The sequence below is a fragment of the Gavialis gangeticus genome, unplaced genomic scaffold (assembly GCF_001723915.1).
Source record: "Gavialis gangeticus isolate Ggan-Ray unplaced genomic scaffold, GavGan_comp1, whole genome shotgun sequence".
Lineage (NCBI taxonomy): Eukaryota > Metazoa > Chordata > Crocodylia > Gavialidae > Gavialis > Gavialis gangeticus.
Window position 1 is genome coordinate 72398379 of NW_017729022.1, and position 16499 is coordinate 72414877.

The following is a 16499-nucleotide window of genomic DNA, read 5'->3' on the forward strand; positions in this document are numbered from 1 at the left end:
GAAAGAATAAAAGCCAACAAAAAAAAAATTAATAAAACAAAAAATAAAAAAAGCCTTTACCCACGAGACTGAGCAAATAGACAATTCATAAGCTAGCCTGGGCACTACTAATAGTGCAACTGTGGCAGTACAGAATGAAAAACTCACCTAAAAAAAACCCAAAACCCAACAACTTTTTTATACCAAGACGGTTATTTCACACCAAGTTACACTATGTGGTAGCTACACTGGTATTCATATCCAAGTTAATTAATATGTAATAGCTAAGTAAGTCTACATGTGACTGCAGTCTAGACAGACTTCCAGACAAAATCTAAATCTCTCTTTCAGACCGATTCAAACCTTGAGTCCTTCACAAGCTCCAGTCTCCAGCCCAAATACAAACTGGTCCTTATTTTGAGGGCCCTTCATAAGTTATTTTCTCCCATTTTATCCAGCCTTTAAGCCCTCATTGTCATGTTCATTTTTTACTGAAAATGCAATGGCTGTCTCCATATTATCCACTTGCCTGCTTCTTTCATAGGCACTTTGGTATCTACTTTCATACTGCAGCTTAACCACACAAAACCTTCCTCCAATTTGCAAAGCCACTTCAGAAGTCTTGCAAGACAAATTCCCACCATTAAACATGCTAAACTGCCCAGCAGTGCCTAGGCCAGTGACCTATTCATTATCATCTTGTCCTTTTAAACCAGTGATCCTCAACCAAGGTTCCCTCAGATCCTTTGAACGATGCTGCAAGATGTGAGGAGATAAGCAGATGAATTAAACACCAAGCACAGAGTCAAGCTTGCCTCTGCCTGGATGATTCCCCACCCTCACTGCCCAGCCTTTCTGCAAGGAAGTAAGACCTGTAATATATAAATTAGTTTTGGAAATTGGGTGTCACTCAATTCAAAAAAGTTACGGAGGGGTGTCTTAAGTCGAATGAAGAGTGCCTCAAATACAGTGAGTGATGCCTCAATTCAAAAAAGGTCACAAACCACTGATTGAAACAAAGCAGCATAAAACCTTATTTTAACCTGAATAATGTATGTAAACTTGTGTTCCTGATAATCAGCTCTTATCTTACCCAGGTCCTACTTTATTCTGTTCTACATTCACTTGTCAGATCTTGTCTTTATTTTGATTGTAAACTTCTGGGGGCAGGATCTCTCATCTTAAGCGTATACAGCACTTACAAAATGGGAACCAGCCCACCAAAAATGGGAACCAGCCTAAACCAAGCAGACCTCTTGGCGCCACTAAACAACCACTAAGAGAGATCAATAGTAATTAAAGCAAAACACAAGGGCTGATATTTTCTAAAGTACCCTTACACGTAAGTAAATGAACTGGCATTTAATCAGGCTCTTAAGTGGAAAAAATCATGCATTTTTCAGAAGTGTAACTGAAGTGGACATAAGGAAAATCTGCATAATGGTGTTGGTAAGACCACTATGTGCACAGAGTAGTTAAAACAGAACACCTAACACAATGTAAATCATATCTAAACAGATATGAACAGGTCCAGATGTCTCCCTGGTACCAACCCAGTGCTGGAAAGGCTGCCAATGGATTATCTCAGATGCCACCTACCCCTAAGTAAAAAAAATATAGTGCAAGAAAGAACCGTAACTGTTTGATGCAAAAGTAACTTTTACCTAAATTATGAGGATACATAAAAAGGTATGTTAAAAAGAAAGTTAGACAAGATGAAAAGGACAGTGCTCACTCTGTGCTTAGTTGGCTGCTTGGGCCAGGTTCCTGACAGTCTAGGAAGGTTCTCCTACTAGCTGGATGCCTATACACACACACACAGATACTTCTGGAATGAGAAGAAATATTGGAGCCAGAACCAGTGCAGAGATAAACCGCCATACTATACAGCTGGTCCTGATGTCACTTTATTTTGTTTTATTAAAAGGATATGCTAAGATTGGGGAGGTTCCATGCACTTTTCCCACAGGGGACACAACACTGCTCCAGTAGGATAATATGGAAAAAGCCCTAAAAATAATAACAACAACAAATCCTCCCTTATAGCATTATCCTGTTTCTGAACAAAATACTTTATTATAGGGTTCTACCTTTTGAAAAAAATCAATTCTATTTGAAAATATAGTAGAGAAAATTAAGTAAAACTTGAATTTGTTTGTTTAGAGGAAGAGAGAAGGGGCAAGAATGTTTGATACATCCAAAATGACAGAACATCTGAATATATGATGCTAGTGTTTGGGATACTGTTCTCCTTTCAGTTTCAATGTCTAACAAGTGTAACAAAGGCATCAGTGAGGATTTCTAAATGATATCTTTATATAAAGGTATCATATATACTGTACACAAAAATTCATTATAGGTTTCAGCTTTACCTCTGTTAAGCCAATGATAATGTAAAGTCATTGCCAATTGTTAAAATTTTCAATTACGTCATTTAAAAGTAATTTTAAAAAGTCAGTTCTACTTTAAAATAATATACTAATCTTTAAAACAAAATTATTCTACGGATGGTCTCTCTCATGTGCAAATTAGTTCTTTTCTAAAACTACTTAAGTGGAAATTAAGGCCTGCTTTAATCAGGACCATAAATTGAGATTATATCCTGTGAATTTTGTTAAATTGATCCATTAAAAGAAACTACTAATCTGTACTGCCCTAAAAGTCTACAAAGAAACTAATTATCCATGTTAAAAAAAATATATACTTAAGTAGCATATGGCACTACAAGTACTATACAAAAGGTTATCCTCTTTATTATGAGTCACTCATAAAGGATGAACTCATAAGCCACTGAAGTGGTTTCTATTCACTCTGTGAAATATATAAGGATAGGCATAGCTGGAGACCATGTTAATTTGCAAGGGAAACCCTCCTTAATTCTCTGAAACCATTTAACTTCTATGCCAACTTTAAGCAACTAAGAATGTGTTTCTCATCCTACATGTTAATACTAACTTTCTCTCTTCTTTCCCAAGGTTTTCTATTTTCAGTTTCAAAGTCTCTGCAGAAGGCAGATGATGACGACATGCTACTAAACACCTTCACTCTAGGAAAATCGCTGCGGAATGGAGATAAAACAGAGAAAACACGGGGTACACCTTCTCTTGAGCACTATAAGATGGAAGATGCTAGTTTTCAGGATGAAGGGGAAGACAGAAACCCAAAGTTCTTTGTGAGTTTCCATTTCTTAATCAACTCCAAAATGTAAATAAAGACTCATTTTAAGAGATAAATACTTTTCACTTATAAAGGATGCTTTGGCGGATAATTGCAATTACTCATTTCTGCAACTTAGTGTATGTTCATAGGCTAATTTTTAATTGCATGCATCTAATATTAGGCATACTAATCTGTATTTGGGTAACAAAAGGTAACTTATTCTAAAAAGATATGTAGGTGATCAGGACTATGTGTATGTCAGGGAATGGAATTCAGCTTACTTTATGTAGTTTCTCTTTTTCTTTCTTTTTTATTTTTTAATAATGCTTTTTTTGGTCTCAGCCAGTTGGTATATATGAAGGAGGTTTACAACCATAATAAACAATTAGGTTGATTATACATATTCTTTTAACTTGCTTTTTAAAATACAACAGTATTCAATTAACATCTATTGTATGATGATGTTTACTTTTTAAAGATCATCTTCAGTTGCACTACTTACTTTCTTGATGAAGACGAAGCACAATGGTAACAGTCTTTAAAATTTTAATCAGTCCTTTTAAAATCCAGAATATAGGTTCCAAACATAATTTCATAAGCCACAGTCTGCCGCTGAACCTGGCTATAAAACAGCTACCTTATCTTGCCCTGAAGGGTTCAGTAGCTTTTCCAGCTGACACCGAAATAAAGAATACTGAATCAATACAGGAAAGGAGAGAGGTTGGTGATGAGGAAAATTCTGCTAAGTTTCCTATAGGAAGGAGAGATTTTGACAGTAAGTATACTTGCACTTTGCCTTTGACATAATGCAGTATATGTTTAGTTGAATAAGATTATACTTGCAAATGTTTGAAAAAGGAAATTTGGAAATTATGTGCCAGTGTTTATCAATGTACAATGTGTTAATAGAATATAATGAAATTAAATATTTAGTTGGACTATTTCAGGTATATTTATTTGGTAAAAATTAATGGTCTTGCTAGATGTCACTATAATACATCCTAATTTTTACAATTTAAACTTTTGGAGGTTTTTTTTCTTTTTCAGTACTCAGGTGTATGTTGGGAAGAGTCTATCGACCTTGTTGGCAAGTCTGAAAATTGCTGGCCAGCCTCACCTTCCTTGAAGAAGATTAAATTATTTGGTTGCCAGTTTAATGAAACTTGAAGTTATTGTGTTTTGGTATTGTTATACACTTAAATCTAAGTACTACTCTCTGTATTTCAAGGTGAGGGAAACTTTATCAATCATCATTAAGTAACCTAGTTGAAAAATTATGCGGTATCATTATTAAAACAGAAAATTCTGCATAATTCAGATTTGTAGATATATTTGTCTAACAGTATACATATGCTATTCACATTACCATACACAATGAAGTCAAGGTATTTGTGCATCTGTTGTCTTGTTCTTGCAAAACTAACCATGTTTGTTATGTAATAGTAAAACAATTATATATGTCAAAATAAAAATAAGATTCATAATCTAAAAAAATGTGTTAATTTTGCCTGACCAGCAATCAATTTAGTCTTGGCAGTAGTTTTGTTGCTTTTTCCTGCTCTATCCAATTTGCTGTCCAATTTCTTCTGAGGGTTGTTTGAAGTCTTAGGTCTCTTAATATTTGTATCCTGAGATGGTTCATTGTCATTATTACAGATGACTTCTTTATTCAGCTCCACCTGTTTCCTCTTTGTGCTCTTGTTTCTTAGCTGACAGCTCAGCTTTGCATCTTCTTTTTTACTTTTACTTCCATTCTGGTGAATATTTTCAGATTTAGTTCCAAATGCTTGTCTTTCAAAATCTGAATTCATACCTTCAGCCATATAGGAGAATAAACATATTTAAGGAAAGGAAAAAAAGTTAATTTTGATAGTCTTGTGATTAAAATGACATAAGCCATGAATGTTTAATAATATATAAATAAATATATAAAAACAGTCTAACTATTCACTAACCCCTGTAAAATATCAGCAATGAAAATGTTACTGTTAATTTTAAAATTACATTTCATATGCATAAACATAACTTCTGAACCTTTGGGAAGCAAATACATAAATTCTAAAATGTTGGAAAAAACATATTAAGATCTTAATTGTAATTTACATAATTCATACCTTATATATGTAGTAACCTAAAAGAATATTTTGAAGCCAAAATGGTTGTATTGATCGTACAACGTGCAAAGCTATTAAACCCTCAGTTTATTTTACTTTAACAAAAGCTTGAAGTTGTAGTATTTAAATAATAACAAAGTGGTACATCACTTGAAAAAAATCAGGCATGAAATTTTCTCAGTCAGTCAGTTCTACTTCAATTTACCTGCAAGAGGTGCATCTTTTAGAGGGAGAGCGGGGTCTTGTTTTTGTGTTGGGTGTACGCAAGCTGGGCTTTCACTGCTACTGAAAAACTGCAGACTCTTCTTCTTAGTCAAGTCATCTTTATATGTACATGCAAACTGAGACCTGATTAAGGGTTGTTTCATCTGTTAGGGATGAACAAAATTAGCCTTCATCCTTAAAATTCATTTAGGAAGTTATTCTGAATGGCTGTAGTGATAGTAGTATAATCTCCCCTCACCTTATTTATAATATGAAAAAAATTAAAACATCCTTACTTAAGGTGAAACACAGCATTAATGTACAAATAACAATATATTATAACTAATTTTAAAAAGCCTTAACAGTAAAATTCAGGTACTACAAAATGGTTGGTTTGATTTGTATACCAATCTCTCTTTTTAACAAGAGTCGTATTTGATCACATTAAAAGCCCAGTATAAACTTTCCTGTCCTAGGTTTTTCTTTTGTCTTGATATTTAGTAGCATCTGTTTACTATTTTGAGCAGCTGTCATGGTGACTATATCCGTCTAATGTCAAATCAACCCTTAAACAGAGCATTTGAAAAGTGGGTTCATCATCATATACAGTAGCATAACTAAGGGAGGGTAAGCAGGGCACCAGCCCTGGACACCAATTTAAATAGGACCCTAGAATGACTGTACCGAGGCAGGCCATATTGCAGCAGCAGCTGAGGTTACTTAGTACACGCTTCCCCTCCAGCATTTCAGGACACTAAAATTGCTAGTTACACCTTTGTTTACAAGTCGCTTTCATTAGTCTGAGCCTCCCAATCAAACTGAACCATGTCAAATGTGAAGTACAAGACAGTGCCCAGGAAGAAATCAGACAAAAGGTAATCTAGTATAAAGCTGAGCAAAATATACAATGTTTGATATTCTACCTTTATTAGATGAATTTCAAAATTTACAATCCTTCACAAAAAAAACCCTAAAAAAAATAAATCAAGGAATCTCCCTATAAAGGATTACGGTCAAAGGACTTTTCCAGCTGTTGTGTCACAAGTCATAAATGTCCTAGGGAAAGGGGGAGAAAGATCTGCATATCCTTATGAGAATTCGGCAGTACTCCAGAACACTATCTTATCTATCTGCAGTATACAGAGACAAATGAATTCCATCATGTAAACTAGACACCTGGCTAAATAGTTCAGCTGAATCAAATCAACTCTGAAAGCTAAATAAAAACAGCAATATGAACTCAATTACTCCAAATCAAGTTTGTTTTGTTTTTACCAACATGTGTTTCTTTTTCTGCATGTAACACTACCAAATCAACCTGAAATTTGAGTCAAGCTTTGTCTTGGTTCATTTGTCACCACTAATATAGATTCCACGGAGCAAATGCTGTCCTCCGTTGCATCTGTTTAATTAAGCAGACTTCAAAAGGAATAGAAAAGTATAGATAAGAACAAATGCTGGGGAGGTCTTGAACAGCCCTTACCTCTCTTTGCTGTGCTGGGTGTGTTACTACATTCCTCCTCACAGATACTCTGATCCCTGAAGCAATTCAATCTAAATCACAATACTTTGCATGCAAGAGAACTGGATTGTGAAGGATAGTTTAAAAGTAGATGCACAGGCCAGTGATCAACTCAATGCTAATAACGTGACTCTAGGAAAGAGAAATGGTCACTGACCATAACAATTTCCCTGCTCCCTACTGAATTGGCCAAAAGATTCTCACCACAGACGAATGGATGGGAATATAGAAATCTGAACCTGAACTGCATAAAACTCCTCCACAAAGGCAGAGGGGTGGAAGTGTGGAACTTGCCTCAAACCCTGGAGACGGATTGTGAGGGCCCTGAAACCTCTCCACCCAACAGTGAGTTATGTTTGTGTATTTTGTGCTGTATGTAGCTGCTCTTGTTAATATTACCCAATTGAAAATATCCCAATAAACAGGTGTATAGTTTGGAAGAACTTGCTTTGGCTTCTCTTGCACTTCTCCAGATAAATAAAAGCCCCTAGAGACATCCTGGGTGCAATGATAATTACTCTATGCTAGGACTTCTGGTTTAACAGCCTTATTGCTCCACAAATCATAAACAGACCCAGATGACTTTTGGCTAAGTTGGTGCTGCACTACTGATTCCAAAGAACAAAAAAGTTAATCCCCACTAGAGGAAATACTGCTTTTCAATACTCAAAAGGGACTAGATCTGTTTGGGTGCTTTTACATACATTTTTCAGAGTAGAATGGCACTTAATGTGCATTTGCCCTGTAAAAACTGATCTTGGGCAGTTCTACTGTTCTTTTTCACATGTAGATTTCCATAGTTCAAATTAGCTGCACCTTTTTCTCTTTGGACACCTCTTCCAAAAGAGCGACACAGTGCATGTATTTCCCTCAGGCCATAATTTCAAAATTTACCTGGCTTCTGGACTGGGTCTTTAGGTTGCTTTATTCCCTGTTCACACTGTTTCCTTTGTCTGTCAATGTCAAAGCCAGCTGACTCATATTTCCCTCAGAAGCTGTGATCCATATGACTGTAGAATAAGTCTAAAGAGCACAATTAAGGACTGAGCAGAGATACCCAAGTGAACCAGTAATACAGTATAGCCACATTACAATGACACTCCTCCCAGGTTAGTTAGAGCTGTAGAGAAGAATGTTATATTCATCTAGGTAGAGCACTATGCTACTGCATAGCTACTCGGGCTGTGCAAAGCTTTGGTCCCCGATTTGATTCAGCGGAGATTCAGCCCAATTCGGTGGCTGAATCTCCAAATCCAAACTGAATCAGAGGACCCTTTAATCTCTCCAAATCAAATCAGAATCCTCCGAATTGATTCAGAGACATTTGGACATAGACACAACTTTAAATGTTTTTTCTATATACTTCTAGGTAGCAGGTGGCTTATGAGTGCTGCAATGCTGGGGGTGCATGGAGTGTCCCACAGAAGCGCGGGTGGTTTCCCAGCACATTTGGCAGCAGACCTAGAAGTGGACCAGAAGCACTTCTGGTCCATTTCCAGCTCTGCTGGGGAATGCGCTGGAAAGCAACACCCCACCCCCCCCGGTGACTGGTGCCTCCTGGGTCTGAGGGGAGGGGGCACCTGGGGTCCTCCTGTGGCCAACTGCCAAGCCAGGGAGGCATGGGGGGGGGGGCCCCAGCATGCTCCCCAGCAGACCCAGAAGTGGATCAGAAGTACTTCTGGTCCACTTCTGGGTTCGCCACCAAGCACATGGAAGGCCTCTCCACATTCCTATGGGGCACTCCATGCACCCCAGCACTCACAAGCTGCACCTGCTACCTCAAGGTATGTAGAAAAAAACATTTAAAGCTGTGTCTATGTCCAAATTGCTGATTCTCTGAATTAGCATCGAATCTTCAGATTCAGCTGAATTGAATCAGGGACCACGATCTGAATCAACTCGAATCACTGTCCCCAATTCGGACCGAATCCAAATCGAATAGGACCTGCTTCGCACACCCCTAATAGCTACTGTTTCTGGAATTCCAGCTAGCTTGGGTCTCTCTCCTCAGAACTGTACTGTGCCATATAGACAACTCCACAGTGACACCAAGTAGATTTTGAAAGTCTGATTTATTCACAGAAAGATTAGGGATTATAGGAAGTTAGGGCTGGAGGTGATCACATGAAGTTATCTAGTCCAGCCCCCTACTCAAGATAAAATAATCCCCAAGTAAGCCATCCTAGTCAAGAATCTACTTACCTGCTCTTGAAAATTTCCAGGGACAGTGAATCTACAACCTGTCTAGGTAAATAGACTCCTACAAAAGACCCTGTCTCTACCTTTCTCTGTCTGATGTCTTAAGAGCTCTAAAATTCAGCCTAAATTTATGCTGTGGGTTTGCTGGACAACTGAAGTTCCAGGATAAGTATCCCTACATGGAGCTGTTCAGGAATGGCTATCACACTTTTAAATTAATGCCTTAATCAGAAACAATATGGCAGGGTACACAGGGGCACTCAACAATTAATTCAAACTAGCTAAGTGTGATTTTTAAGCTAGATAAATTAACTTCTTTTAAGTTTATCCATAACCTGTTCCTCCTCTATTTTAGAATCCACCTGATAAGCTACTTGACAGCAGTTTTCATTTAGCTCTCACCCATACATAATTAGAATACTAGGAAGTACTACCACAGCCCTAAAAACAGCCTTAACTCTACACTTCTTATAAAATGTATTCTTTAAAAAACAGATGTAATGGAAATTTTCAGTAATATTAAAGACATTCTTCTAAATGATGTGGATAACAACATCTTGCAATAACTATGGCCAGGTACAGACTTTACACTTTTACTGGTACAAGTGGTCGGAGCCTGGTATATACCTCTAACAGAACAGAATAACGGCACACAAAATCAGTCTATACCCGTAATGGAACAGAAGTTCGGCACACACAGACTGGTTTAAAAATGGCGGTCTGAGATTCACCCCTCTCGTCTCCGCATCCAAAGGTCAAATGTGTGTTCTGTTCACTACTGATCTAAACTACTCTGTTTACAGAAAACCATGTAACAGATCAATTCCGCCTCAGGCTTTTTGAACGTCTGTACACAGCCTATGAGTTTTGATTTTTATCTGGACAATAGAATAAGATACCAGAAGACTTATTTAATTTTTCTTGGTCACAGAGATATCTTGGTTTATGACAGTATTTTTGGATGTTCCAAACAAATTTTAAGTACCCATAAATGATATTGTGAAACTTCTTTATTGCTATTTTACAGTACCCAGACTAGCAGAAATGCAAAAGCAAAAGAAGGATTTATCCACATGTATTTTTGTTTTAAGGTGCCCCCCTACACATTACACGCATCATACAATTACTGGGTTAATTGTGCAATTAATTGAGACCAGCTACATGTTCAAATCAACTACTGCACCTTGAAGAGGTCCAACTAGCTATATAGTTATTACTGGAAAATGTGTAATAACTTTATAGTTGGTATCTATCCAGCTTTAATTTGCACGCATAGCAGGGTCTGCCCTTGTGGCTGGGAGCACCCGGCAGCTGAAGGGGACGCCCCATAGCTTTCAGGAGGGGGAGGTCCCCCACACCTGACAGGATTTTCCCCTCTCGACAGTGCCGTGCAGCTGCAGACTGTAGTTCCTGGCAGTGCCCCATGGCTGCCAGGACCCAGAGTTCCACAGCTGTGGGATGGGGTCCTGGCAACACCCCACAGTCCCACAGTTGTGGGACTCCGGGTCCCCATGACTGCTGGGAGGGAGAGTTGCACACTGCAGCTGATGGGACAAGGCCCAATGCCACAGACTCCGGGTTCTGGCAGCCATAGGGCACTGCCCAGACCCAGAGTCCGCAGTTGTGGGACTCGGTTTCAGTAGCTGTGGGGCACTGCTGTGGCTGCAAGTCCCGTCAGCTATGGGACTCACTGCTGCAGGAGCTTTTTACTTGCCAATGCAGGGGGAATCCAGGATGGTGATCCGAGGCTTCCCCTGTACTGACAATCAGGCATGATAGGATCTAATGCTGGATCCTACAATCATACCTCCTGCCACACACACACACGGCATGGCAGGGGACTTGAGTATGTGGATCATACACTAGATCCTATCATGCCTTTACCTGAATGTCTACAGGAACTATAAGTACTCTTTTTTTTTTTTAAACATATGCATCAATTAATTCAACGCGTCTTGATTCACTAAGTCAGTGTTTCCCAACCTTTTTCACCCCACAGCACACTTATCTAAATAAAGAAACACCATGGCACACTGGACACCAACCGGGGAGAGGGGAGCATAGCCAGCCAGATGGCATTTTGGGCTGGAGCCATACCCCCTGCCTTGCTGGAGCCACGCTCCCCCATCTGTCTGTGTCCACAGCAGCAGCAGGCAGGGGGCGTAGCTCTAGCCAGGCAGGAGGTGTGGCTCCAGCCCAAAATGCTGTGGCACACTGGTTGGGAAACACTGCACTAAGTTAAAGCCTTCTTTTCTAGCGTCTTTGCTGGGTTTATTTTTCATGTCACTTTTTTGTTTAGGTCTTTGTTTAGATACCTCTTCTTTCAGGAGATAAAACTCATGTGATCAAGTTGCTTGATTAGTTATAAAATACTTATGTAAATCAATAACTTTACTAATATTATTTCTACAAATCTGTATCCTTTTCCAAGACAAGGGAACTGAACACATGCAGAAATAACATGTATTACATACCCAAATGAACAGACATATTTACACAAAAGACCACTACCATACTACACCTTAATTTTACTTTCTTCCTCAAGTTTTTTAATACGTTGCCTGAGCGGTTTTGGAGAAGATCCCCTAGGCTGAGATGGAGACCTATATTGAGAGACAAAAAATTCTTACAAACTACTGAAGTAGTTAAGATAAACTATTAATTTTATGCAACTCAGAATGTGAGAGGAAAAGTAAGGTGACCTTATTTCTCTAGTTCTATCTTGTGCCCCTTCTTCCCTGCAAATGATACTGATGCAATAAAATAAAAATAACGGTCTGATCTTTCAGTAAATGGCATTTTTAATAACATATAGTATTACAGTCCTACAGGCATAACTATAGCTAGTGTGGCAACAAGTAACACTCCCACCATATAGTTTACCATATTTTCCTGCATATGATACTCTTTTCCAAAATTCAGTTGATTGAAATTGGGACATGCATTATAATCAAGGAAATGTGGTAATAGCAGCTTTGGCTGCTTAAGCTTCTGACAGGAAAAAGCAAAAGTAAAGCTGCATATGCTGCATGCAAGGCTCCCTAGCTGCTAGCTATGGACACTTTCTCTTCTCCCCCACCCTTGGCAGAGTTCTTAAGGAAAGATCTTTTTTCTTCATTCTGCGTTTCAAAAATAAGGAGCATATTTTATTTGGGGATGAGTACTACGCAAGAAGATACAGTATGTTCAAAGGCAGACTCTTGTAGTATTTTTCTTCTATTTACATACTTTGGTGGTATTATGTCTAGTCCCTTCCCCAGCACTTCTTTTAAAGTTGGTCCAAGGGCAGCCAAATGAGGTAGATATAGGGTCAGGAGAAAGCAAACAAGCGAGCATGTTGTGGTTAAGTGAAATGGATGTTGCTCTGGAAAAGAGCAGGTTCTGAATTCTAGGCTAGATAGAGCCTTACCCCCAGTGAGACAAACTTCTCCACTGTTCTCCATCCATTCTATCCAATGACTATTAAATGCAAGACCCTCAAACGGGACTGGACAGTAGATCAAATATTTTTTAATTACTTTCCTAAGCAGTAAGTAAACCTAAAAGATACCTGCAGTCAGATGGAAAAATGAAGAAATCTTTTACTGAACTGCACGCTATTAAGAGGTTTAATGCCTGTAAAGCAATTGAGATCCCTAGCATAAGCCATGCCACAGAAGTGCAGAATATGAAGATTTTTTTTTTTTTTTATTAGAAGGAAGGAAAGAAAAAAAAAAGAACTCTCCCCAACCTCGGTTTTTGTGAAGTTTTTTAGCTTTTACAGCGATCAACCCCTTAGGGTAGTAGATTCAATTCCTTCAATAAATTAGTGTATTATTCTTTTGAATATGAACACTGGTAAAACAAACAAAAATAGCAGCTCAAATTAACAAATGGTCTTATTTTATGTAAAGTATTAGCATTTTATTGAGATTATATTATTTAAAATACTGTATTTTACACTTAGAAAAGGAAGTACTTAAGCAAAACAAAAGGCTTGCCTCTGCCAAGACATTTAGGAATCATGGAAAGACAAATTGGGCTCTTGCACTGAAAGAATAAAAATGTCACTACCAAATAATCAAGGAGAGTTATTGAAATCTCTCTCTATATCATTTAATAAGCTGAAAAATAACCCTGATATCTGCGTCCTTATTTTTCCAGTGTCTGGGCTTTTATTAATTACTTGCATTAATTAGATTACATTAATGCCCCACTCTTATTCTGAATTAAAGTGACCATAAACCAGGTCTAGCTTAGTTTAATTTGTAAAGAAAATGATGACCACCTTAATTATGAATAAGGGTATTCACACTGGGAGTTACTGAGATTTAACTAAACAAAGATAACATTTATAATAAGGCATTATAAATTAAAATTTACCTATTTTAATACCCCATATCCATAAGTACAAATATGAGGGCTGGGGAGAAGGGAGGAAAATTCATGAACCAGGTCTCAGTTCATAGATTATGCTTAAGTATACCTCATAATTCAGTTAAACAGCTTCAAATGCATTAGATTTAAAATAATTTTGTTTTTCTATTTTCATACAGCAGGTAGAAGGATTCTAAAGGATTCTACATCTGAGAAAACCATGACATTCTTCCCCTTTCTAAGACGCCCCACACCATCCTGCAGTTCATCTACCAATGAAGTTGACTATAATTTTTTCAAATATATTAATGCATTACAACACGAGGAAGTTTCCTGATCACAGGCCCTAGTTTTCATGGGGGACTTCAATCACTGTGACATTTGCTGGGAGGGCAAAACAGCAGTGCACAGGCAACCAGGAAGTTTTTGGAGTGCATTGGAGACAACTTCCTGGTGTAAGTGTTGGAGAGACCAACTAGGGGTGGTGCTCTGCTTGACCTACTGCTCACAAACAGGGAAGAATTGGTGGTGGATGTAAAAGTGAACGCAAGTTGGGCAGCAGTGACCATGAGTAGATCAGGGATTCTGGCTTTCTATGATTAAAAAAAAGAATCCCCAATTTTCAGATTTAAAAAAAGTAACCCAAAATCCACATTTTTCCATGATTAAAATGAAAGACCACTAATACGTAGATGTATGCATGTATTCTACAAGTATGTTAGCAACAAGAGTAAGGTCAGGGAAAGTATGGGTCTTACTGACTGGTGGAAGGAACCTAGTGACAGACTGTGAGCAAAAGGCTGAAGTACTCAATGTCTTTTTACCTTGGTCTTTACACAGTCAGCTCTCAGTCTACTGCACTGGGTGGTAAAGTGGTCTTTCATTTTAATCATGGAAAAATGTGGGTTTGGGGTTACTTGTTTTAAACAGAATATTGGGGTTTTGTTGGGTGGTTTGTTTGTTTGTTTTGTTTTTTTTTTATCAGAGAAAACCAGGATCCCTGGATATGACTGAGTTCAGGATCCTGACACAAGGAAAGAGCGGCCAAGTATCCCTGGACTTCAGAAAAGCAGACTGACTCCCTCAGGGAACTGAGGGTCAGGATCTCCTGGGAGGCCAGCTGGAGGGGGAAAGGAGTCCAGGAGCGCTCACTGTATTTTAAAGAAACCTTACTGGGGGTGCAAAATAGCAAATGTAGCAAGCAATCAGCTTGGCTTAGCAGAGAACTCTTTGGTGAGCTTAAACACAAAAAGAAAGCTTACAAGTGGAAGTTTGGACAAATAACTTGGGAAGAGTACAAGAATATTGCTTGGGCAATCAGGAATGAAGTTAGGAAGGCCAAAGCACAACTGGAGTTGCAGCTAGTAAGGGACATGAAGAGTAACAAAAAGGGTTTCTACAAGTATGTTAGCAACAAGAGTAAAGTCAGGGAAAGTATGGGTCTTACTGAATGGTGGAAGGAACCTAGTGACAGATTGTGAGCAAAAGGCTGAAGTACTCAATGCCTTTTTACCTTGGTCTTTACACAGTCAGCTCCCAGTCTACTGCACTGGGCGGTACAGTAGTGAAAGAACAGGTTAGGGACTATTTAGAAAAGCTGGATGTGTACAAGTCCATGGGGCCAGATGCAAGGCATGCAAGAATGCTGAAGGACTCAGCTGATGTGATTGCAGAGACACTGGCCATTATCTCTGAAAACACGTGGCAATCAAGGGAGATCTCAGACAATTAGAAAAGGGCAAATATAGTGCCCATCTTTAAGAAAAGGAAGAAAGAAAATCCAGGGAACTACAGACCAATCAGCCTCACCTCAGTCCCTGGAAAAATCATGGATCAGGTCCTCAAAGAATCCATTTCTAAACACTTAGAGGAGAAGAAGTGATTAGGAACAGTCAGCATGGATTCACCAAGGGTAAGTCATACCTGACCAATCTGACTGACTTCTATCACAAAAAGACTGGCTCTGTGGATGTGGAAAGAGCAGTGGACATAGCATACCTTGATTTTAGCAAGGCTTACCATCCCCCACAGCATTCTTGCAAGCAAGCTGAGGAAGTATGGGTTGGATGAATGGACTGTTAAGGTAGACATAAAACTGGCTGGATTGTCAGGGTCAGTGGGTAGTAATCAATGGCTCAATGTCTAGCTGGCACCCAGTATCAAGTGAAGTGCCCCAGGGGTCAGTCCTGGGGCCAGTTTTGTGCAATATCTTCATTAGCAATCTGGAAGATGCTATGGATTGCACCCTCAGCAAGTTCATGGATGACACCAAGCTGTGGGGTGTAAGTATATACACTGGAGGGCAGGACTAAGATTCAGAGTGACCTAGACAAATTGCTTGGTGCCCAATCCTCCAATCTCATGAGCTTCAACAAGAACAAGTGAAAAGTTCTGCGCTTAGGATTGAACAATCCCATGCACCAGTATAGGCTGGGGGCTGACTGGCTGGGCAGTAGTTCTATAGAAAAGGGCCTGAGGGTTACAGTGGACAAGAAGATGGATATGAGTCAGCAGTGTGCCTTTGTTGCCAAGAAAGCTAACAGCATACTGGACATACTGGGATAGAAGCACTGCCAGCAGATAAAGGGAAGTAATTATTCTGCTCTATTCTGCACTGGTGAGGCCATATCTGGAGTACTGTGTCCAGTTCCCCCCCCCCCCACACACACACACACACACTATAGAAAGTATGTGGACAAGTTGGAGAGAGTTCAGTGGAGAACAATGAAAACGGTTCTAGGGCTCAGGCAGATGACTTCTGAGAGGCTGAGGGAACTTATTTAGTTTGGAGAAGAGAAGACTAAAAGGGGATTTAATAGCAGCCTTCAAGTACCTGAAGGGTGATTCCAAAGAAGATGGAGCTAGACCAGGGGTAGGCAATTTTTTTTGCCCGAGTGCTGAAAAAACTGCCATTTCTATTTTGTAAGATGTCAGGATGCTGGCATGCCAGAAAAACAAAACCGGGG

At 38.9% G+C, this 16499-nt stretch overlaps 2 protein-coding genes across 4 annotated transcripts in view; one reads left to right on the forward strand and one right to left on the reverse strand.

The window, feature by feature from the left end:
- The first annotated feature begins 328 nt into the window (after window positions 1–328).
- PMCH (pro-melanin concentrating hormone) lies at window positions 329–4352 on the forward strand. The gene is made up of 3 exons (XM_019515366.1): window positions 329–3151; window positions 3709–3913; window positions 4186–4352. Exons 1-3 carry the CDS (start codon window positions 2903–2905, stop codon window positions 4233–4235), a joined length of 504 nt encoding a protein of 167 aa, XP_019370911.1. The 5' UTR covers window positions 329–2902; the 3' UTR covers window positions 4236–4352.
- Window positions 4353–4457: 105 nt separating this feature from the next.
- PARPBP (PARP1 binding protein) overlaps window positions 4458–16499 on the reverse strand; it is a 64318-nt gene continuing 52276 nt past the window's right edge. For 2 of the 3 annotated variants that reach the window (XM_019515363.1, XM_019515364.1), the window contains exons 9-11: window positions 11699–11780; window positions 5458–5620; window positions 4458–4957 (exon numbers count right to left, since the gene is read on the reverse strand). In XM_019515363.1, coding sequence (XP_019370908.1) covers window positions 4617–4957; window positions 5458–5620; window positions 11699–11780 — 586 coding nt within the window. In that variant the 3' untranslated portion in view covers window positions 4458–4616. The remainder of the gene's footprint in view (window positions 4958–5457; window positions 5621–11698; window positions 11781–16499) is intronic. The other variant, XM_019515365.1, reaches the window with a different exon arrangement.